This window comes from Chrysemys picta, chromosome 5 (assembly GCF_011386835.1).
Source record: "Chrysemys picta bellii isolate R12L10 chromosome 5, ASM1138683v2, whole genome shotgun sequence".
In the NCBI taxonomy this organism is placed as follows: domain Eukaryota; kingdom Metazoa; phylum Chordata; order Testudines; family Emydidae; genus Chrysemys; species Chrysemys picta.
Window position 1 is genome coordinate 30,415,437 of NC_088795.1, and position 8,211 is coordinate 30,423,647.

Below are 8,211 nucleotides of genomic sequence, written 5' to 3' on the forward strand. Positions count from 1 at the left end.
GAGATCATCTAGTCCCACCCCCTGCTGAAAGCAGGACCAACCCCAACTAAATCATGCCAGCCAGGGCTTTGTCAAGCCAGGCCTTAAAAACCTCTAAGGATGGAGATTCCACCACTTCCCTAGGTAACCCATTCCAGTGCTTCATCACTAATATCACATTGGTTGCAAAGTTTTAATAACCTTTAATATCTATCTGATCCTTCTTGGATTATATACTGTGCCTAATATCTGAGCACCTAAACACCATCTCTTTGTGTATACAGAGAAGTAATTCGTTCATTATATTTTTCCAACTCCTTTTGTTCAGGGCATGATTAAAGGGTTTATGTGCATAAGGATAGAGGTGCTTATTTGCATGGTTACAGTGTTTATGCAGACATGAGGCTGCAGATGTATTCTCTACCCAGGTAGCATTACTTTTTTATTTCCTCCCTCAATAAAATTTTAGGGTGATGCAGATGTTGACAGTACTACATACGATGGGACAACTCCACTTCACATAGCAGCTGGAAGGGGGTCTACAAAACTGACCGCTCTTCTCAAAGCAGCAGGTATGAGGGGTTGGAAGTATTGTGGAGAGAATATTTCTACTTGAATGAAAATGTCACTTATTGCTAATTGAGAATTTAGATTTGAAGCTTGGAGCCTTCTCTGTTGGGCACAAGGGACTCATTAATGAGTGAACCCCTCCCACCCTTTCGGACAGTAGAAATCCGATGTGTTAGAGATATGAGGAACTAATTCTATGGGGTAAAAGGGGAGTTGTTAACTGTGTGGCTCTTTACCTCTATCTACAGGCTAAATTATGATGATGATTGTACTTGGGATGGGAAATGGGCTGAATCTCACAAGCAAATAATCTCATATAAGGTTCTGAGCTGTGTTTTGTTTGTAGCTTCCTGTATCGGAAGAGACTTTTCCCTGAATGGTTCAGTGTTGCATTAGTTTGCTGCTGGAATGCTTTAGGGGGAAAAAAAGAGAGAGATCACTGAAATCTCACCACCATCTCTTATCCTCCAAACAGCCTGGAGAATGGCACACTTTCGGTGATGAGGATTCTTATCCAGTTTTGATTTTTGCACCTTTCAATTTAAACTATGATGTTCAGTGGGACATTCTCTATTTCTCTCTGCCTCACCTCAGATCTCTAGCAAGGCTAGTGTTACAGCTGTATCTGTCTTTTGGGATAAAAATCCAAACCTCCCTGTTAATTCAAGAGCAAGATAGCACTCACTGCCTACCATCCTTTGATTTTTCTGCCTGATAGTCTATAGTGAGACATCCCATATCACAATTCACCATAGACACATTTATTTTTCATGATCTGAGCTCATGATTTGGAAGCCAGGAACTCCCAAGTTCCTATCCCAGTTCTGATGTGATCATGACTCCTTCTGTGGCCTTGGACAAAGTGTTTAACCTTTCTGCCTCCATTTTTCCCCTCTGTATAGCAGGGATAATTCTTACCTCACAGGTATGTTGTGAGGCTTAACTTTTTTAGTTCATATTTGCAAAAGTATTTTGAAGGTGAAAAATGCTCTTTGGTGTTATATGCTTGTATAAAATATATTTATTTATTTTGCTTATATCAGTTCATCAGCAGTATATGAAATAGCACATTTTCTATTTAAAATCTGGAGACAAATTGTTCAAGTAAAATTAACCCATGCTATTGTCTTTTGTACAAGGATGTGTAATGAGACCTCTTCTCCCCCCCACCCCCCCAACTCCAAAATACAGCATAAGCTGGCATCGTTGAGTATGATCCAATGTAGTGAAGTCTTTGGAAAGCCTTTAGTTGTTATAACTGTGCTCTGTAATTCTCCAGGTGCAAATCCTTATATTGAGAACTTTGAGCCATTGTTTGACCTAGAAGATGTGAGAGACAAAGACAGTGAAGATGAAGGAATCGTACCTGGAACGACACCTTTGGATATGGCCTCCAGTTGGGAGGTAAGTGATCTGTGTGGTTTATGAATTATTTGGACAAACACAAAAAAACCCACAACCCCTTTCTTTTAGTTTAATGTGAAGAGGAAGGTACATGATTGACAACCAGTGGCACATTTCTGCAGTCATTCATTCATTGAAGACCTTGTTCACTATGAAAATCCAAGGAACTGCACTGTTTTCACAAATCACAGCTCTTGGCACAACTCACTGAATGCATCCACCACTGCAGTGCTTTTGGTTCTGTTTTTTGAAGAGCATTGCTTCATGAGGAGTCTTGGGTAACTTGTCACTGCTGAACTAATGCAGGCGGCTGTGCAGTCACTGTGGCTGGAGTGATCTCTGTTGTCTTGGAAGGGGTTAGGAAAAGGACAAATTAGGTTAAGTGGGCTTCAGACAGTAAGAATATTAGTAGACTGCCAACTCTTGAAAAGTCACGCTTGAGACTTCAGGATGAAAAAACAGAATACACAATTCAGATACACAGAATACACAGAGTTTGTCTGAAAGGATTGTGTATTCCAATTCATCATGAATCCTTTTCAGAGCAATAGTCCATCAGGATCCATCCCTAGTATCTGTATGGGGCACCTTTCATGGGTATTTTTGTCATGAGTTCTTCATGCTCACACTTTATAGTATCCCATTTAAAAACTTTAGATAACCCCCAGATTTTCAAACTTGGCTCCCTTAAATGAGGCCCCTAAATCTGTATTTTGGTAACTGCATGAGTGGGCCTGATGTTTCAGATGTGATGAGCACGTGTAGTTCTCTTTGGGTGTTCTTACAGCACAGTCACAGGGTGTGATTGTCTACAATGCAGTCATACCTCCTGATTGCATTTAGACAGACCCTGTGACCTCAGTGGGAGGTGTAGATACTCAGCACCTCTGATAATCTAGCCACCTTGTTCAGGTGCTTAAATATGGGTTTAGGAGCCTAACTTTAGGCAGCCACGTTTGAAAATTTGATGCACAATTTTTGTTTTAAATTATTAGTTTTCTCAGGTGCAGGTTACTGTGCTCCTTGCTTGGAGGATTTTCCATGTCCCTTAAAGAATCTCTGGACCTTGGGAACAGTTGGTTTTTGCCAGAGGAGTTACTTAAAGGGCAACAGAAGGCAATCTCTCTCCATTTCCCACTTGGGCAGAGGCACTACTCCTCTGCAGCACTTTTAGTTCTGCTGACCCTACAACAAGAAAGAAATATGGCTGCTGATCTATTAATACATAAAGTATGGAGAATATAGAGCAGTGTAAACATTAGGGTTGGATATGATGAGATGCAGGATAAAGACCAAGTTTCTTGCAAATATTGATATTAATGGCTAATTCTTTTCCCCCACTACAGGTATTTGACATATTAAATGGCAAACCTTATGAATCAAAATTGGCTTCTGATGACTTACTGATGCAAGGTAGAGTATTTAAAAAAGAAAAGCTCCAATAATACCCGTTTATTAATTGATGAGTACTGACAATATGCTCAGAACATAGAGGAGGAACAGCTTGCAATATAAATAATAGAACAGGAATAGCCATGTCATGCTATCTGGAGTGGCTGACGACCTTGAGTGCCAACCTCAGGGCAGACTGTCAAGAAGCAGGACAGAGACTCCAAACTGGTTGCATGTTCTAGAATTAGATTTCACCAACCTAGTAACAAATGTAAACTCCTGAAGCACTATAACAGTCTTACTAGGCAAACTGGACTTAGTGATAGCTGATTGCTATACACTGAAGATCACAAAATATTCAGGTTAATTACAGTTGCAAGAGACCTGTCACTTACCTGTCACTTTGACCCAGGTCAAATTGTACCTTAGATCTCTCACCAAAGACAATGCTTGTAGCCAATCCTGTGATAAATTAACTAAAGATTTATTAACTAGGAAAAAGAAATGAGATAGTTATTACAAGGTTTAAAAAGGCAAATGTATATGTCTATGGTTTTAAAAGATGATGGAGTTGTTGTAATCTGTCAGCTCTGAAGGTCTTTCAGGGCTAACCCAGGTTGACCCTGGGGATCTCTGCTTTTGTTTCATAGCTCCAGCTCTGTGAGAGTCCAAACAGCAAAAGAGAGATGAAAAATTTTCTTGTCAGCTATTTTTATTTCCTTCTTCCAGAATTCAAGCTGATGGGATGAGTCCTTTTGTACGTAGCCTTTTCTTGGGTGAGAAGGGGCAATTAACAAAATCTTTGTATTGTGATGTCCCACAATGGCCCATATAGTTTTGATAGGCCTTCTTGATGGTTAGAAGACAGTCCCTTCTGACGGGGTTCATAGTTTCAGAGCAAACATTTTTTACAGTCATAAAGCCAAAAATTAAATATTACTTTGTAGCATGTAATAAGGATGTTATAAGTGAGATTAATGCATTCAGCAACTTACAGGCAATTCATAATATCTAGGCACATTGTTATAAGTGCAATACCCGTCTTAACCATACTAACCCAAAGGTGAAGCAAACTGGTTTCCAGTGCTCAGCTGATGCCTAAACCGTTGGCAAGAGCTGGCACCTGACCTGGTCTGCCAGCGTCACAAGCCATACATCGGAAGTGCGACTGCTAATAGAATAAATATGGTTCTTTTTATAGTGATATGTTATTTCTGACTTTGGAATTACGACAAGACATAGTCCACATGCTCACTGTTATGCTACAGTGCGAGTAAATATATTGAGTAAATACTTTCATGTCTACCAATCACTTTTTAATTAAACGGTTTGCCTCTGCTTAGGGGCAAAAATGTGACTGTGATTTCATAAATAGGTGCATGGTTTATTCATATAATAAACTTGGTTTATTTCTGTTTCACCAGGAGATATGAAAAAATTGAATGAAGACTCCAAGCAGCAGCTTTACAAGTTACTAGAAGTACCAGATCCAAACAAAAACTGGTGTACACTGGCACAAAAATTGGGTCTGGGAATACTTAGTAATGCCTTCAGGTTGAGTCCTACCCCAGCCAAAACTCTGCTGGATAACTATGAGGTAACTCTTTTTTAAAAGATGTTCTAAAGGACCAAGGGAACACAAGGTTATATGTGACACATGCAACTGCCCTCGATAATGTTGTCCTCCTGCATGGATAGATGATGCCACCCTTTATTTTGTAACAAATCTGCCACAGTGATATGTATATTATTTTCCTTTCTCTTTTGGCATAGGTTTCTGGTGGTACAGTGAAAGAGTTGGTCGATGCGTTGAGACTAATGGATTACACAGAAGCAATTGAAATAATTCAGAAAGTGCTCTCCATCCCATTAAACCAGTCTAGCAATGAGGATAATGCTGTGAAGGCTCCGCCATTGTCACCATCTGCCTTCTCCACCAAAGAAGAGACGGGTAAAATAGATAGGCATAGATAATGTGTTTTGAAAAGTGTTTTCCAGCAAGTTTCATGTGGTTCTGATACATTTCAATCCAGCTGCCTTTGCACGGAACAGCCCTATTCAGTTGCCTGTCTGGGAAGTATTAAAATATGTAAGGGTTTCTCATTTTACACTTGCCAGGCCTAATAGTGAGGGGAGATGAATGGAAGTTGAGCACATAGCAATGACTCAGGGCAAGAGTTATTATAGTCTATTTTCTAAAGATAGATATTTGCCACATCATAGGTATTAATTCATCCTTGCCAGCAGCAAGGGACTAGTCAATCTCATTTGCCCATGATTGAACATCCGCTCTGTCACATCATTGTCCAGCCTCCCCTGGGTTTGTACAAAACCTCTCCATTTTCTTTTACTAGTTTTTCCTATTATCTTGATTGGACTTAAGTGTTTTGGCCTCATTAACTGCTCATCAAAGTAGTTAGGCTATACAGCTTGATAATACAATTTAAATAGTTGCCAATTTTACAGCACTTGTCATCTACAGATTTTAAATGCTGTATGGAGGTGGGTAATGCCATTTATCCCCATCTTATCAATAGGGAAACAGAGGCATGGAGGTAAAATGAATTTTCTATGGTCACATAGTGAGTCAGTTTCAGAACAAGGAATAAAGCCCAAGTTTTCTGACACCCAGACTAGTGCCTTATTCATTGACTAACACTGCCTCTGTAGCCCACGTACAGTATATACTGAGACACAAGATAAACCAGTCAGGTTTCACTTCCATCACCTTTGCTAGTTTAAATTTTATAGTGCCATTCAGTTCAGACTGCATGCCTATGTATATGCTATGTAAAAACTAGGTATTATTCTATCTATGTTCCTGAAGATTACAATATCAAATCTAAATTGGCAGCACCACCAGTGAAAGAGCTTTGCCACTTAGCCACAGTAATAAGCCACTCCTTATTCATTGATTTGAAAATGTGTTTTAAAGAGTTAGCAATTTAAGATTTTAAAAATTCCAAAATGTGCTGAATGATCTGTTTCAATCGCATCAAGCCCTTTGTTGCCAGCTTTATAAAGATGATGGGTCTCTGTGCCATAAGCACCTTCAACTGAGGAGACACAGCTCACATAACAATCAGTTATTCCTTTGTAGATCTTGCACAGATGGCATCTGTCGCTGAACTTTTCAGTTTTTATACTCACCTTAACTAGATGCAAATTATTCAAGTACTTTGACAATCCATCCTTTGTTCTTTCATGGAAAGTTGTCTTAATAGCAAAGAGACCTCAACCTGGACACTATAGTTCAGCAACAGTTTATACTTCTAAGATCCAGAATGCCTTTATCCTGGTACTGAGCACACTCCTATGGGCATTACCAGTGTGAGGATAGTAGTAACTTTTATGGATCAATATGGCTGCTAGTTATTATGCATGGGATCACACTTAAATACTAGGTGTCTAACCCTATCCATCCTCCCACCATTGATACCCATTTTTGGCCACTAAACAACCCTGCAGACTCAATCAGCATAGTGTGATAGAAGGGCATCAAAGTAAGTAGGCTTTGGTCAGTTCCTGAGCAAAAACAACCAACACCTTCCTACTGCAGTACTGAACTCAAAAATGGCAGTATTTTGATTGTGCTTTACAAGTGCCTTTGTCTATTGGAGTATATTTCTCATGGCTTATAATGTTTTTAGTGCAGGATGAAAAACAAATGTGTATTCTTTTCTGTTTTCTTTCTCAGGTGAACTTTATAATGTAAAATTGCAAGACAATGAAAGCATGTGCGATAGTGGCGTGGAGACCTCCTTCCGCAGACTTAGCTTCACTTATTCTGAGTCCCTTAACAGCAAGTCATCGATAACACTTAGCAAAATGGCCCTGGGATATGGACAAGAAGGCTCAGTTCAAGGCAAAATGTAACCAGTTAGTAACATGCAATTAACCAAATTAACAGTTAAAATTATGCCTGTATAATTCTCTCCAGCAGAAGTTATCTTACAACCAAAAGTGCACTGGAAAATACCTGTCTGAAGTGTTCAAGATTTGAAAACATGACTCATGAACATTGCTTCTTTCTTTGTTTCTTAAGTACCTTTGTTTTGTTCATTTACAAGCAGTATAGTGTTACCAGAACCAGTAACCAGTGCTGCATAGTGCATGGAACTGGATGATGTAACTGAATGAGCTTTTCTGGTTGCCAGAATTTTCTGAATGGGATGGACGTTGCTACTTCTTGATAATGTTGAACACCAACTCACCGTTCATAAAAGATGTACCGCACACAGAGCAATCAGAGGATGCATCTTCTAGCAACCCATTCCCCAGTTTTACAGCACAGCTACCTGGAAAGGGGAGCTCATACAACTGTTAAAAGGATTCCCCTGATGTTAAAGACAAATTGTGGTTTTCTCAAAGTAGTCATTATTGCAATTTTTAAAAAACTACAAAAAAGAGATCATGTATATTTCAGTGAATGTATTTAAATTTAACTCTGGTGCCTATAATCATTCAAAGCTTTAAAAAGTTTGTCACTTTACTATTGTAAATATTCTTTTTAGATCAAGTCCTTTTACAAAGGAAATTTGTGCTTTTTAAATGCTTATTTTTATTTTACTTTTATAATAAAAACAAAATTAAATTAAATCTTTCATCTTCATTGACCATTTTGACCTCCCTTTGTAGAGTTTTAGAAAGATTTGTGTCTTTTTATTTTTTTTCCTCTGTTCACCATTTCAATTATAGGATCTGAGAGCAGATAATACAAGATTAATGTAATTTTTTTTTCATTAAAAATAGCTATGAGGCTGAAAACAATTCCTCCTCAAGCATTGCCCATTTTTACTTGAGAAGTCAGGGGCCTGAGGTATAGCTGAGCAGAGATGCCGTGTGCAGGCTGTGGTTTGTGGTTTT

At 38.9% G+C, this 8,211-nt stretch overlaps 1 protein-coding gene across 5 annotated transcripts in view; it reads left to right on the forward strand.

Annotated features, from left to right (window-relative positions):
• NFKB1 (nuclear factor kappa B subunit 1) overlaps nucleotides 1-7,944 on the forward strand; it is a 79,736-nt gene extending 71,792 nt beyond the window's left edge. For 4 of the 5 annotated variants that reach the window (XM_005278519.5, XM_008179152.4, XM_008179153.4 and 1 more), the window contains exons 19-24: nucleotides 449-551; nucleotides 1,829-1,953; nucleotides 3,300-3,366; nucleotides 4,770-4,942; nucleotides 5,119-5,296; nucleotides 7,043-7,944. In XM_005278519.5, the coding sequence (XP_005278576.2) occupies nucleotides 449-551; nucleotides 1,829-1,953; nucleotides 3,300-3,366; nucleotides 4,770-4,942; nucleotides 5,119-5,296; nucleotides 7,043-7,221 (825 nt within the window). In that variant the 3' untranslated portion in view covers nucleotides 7,222-7,944. Of the gene's footprint in view, nucleotides 1-448; nucleotides 552-1,828; nucleotides 1,954-3,299; nucleotides 3,367-3,995; nucleotides 4,122-4,769; nucleotides 4,943-5,118; nucleotides 5,297-7,042 lie in introns of those variants that run through there. The other variant, XR_006176776.2, reaches the window with a different exon arrangement.
• Nucleotides 7,945-8,211: the final 267 nt, after the last annotated feature.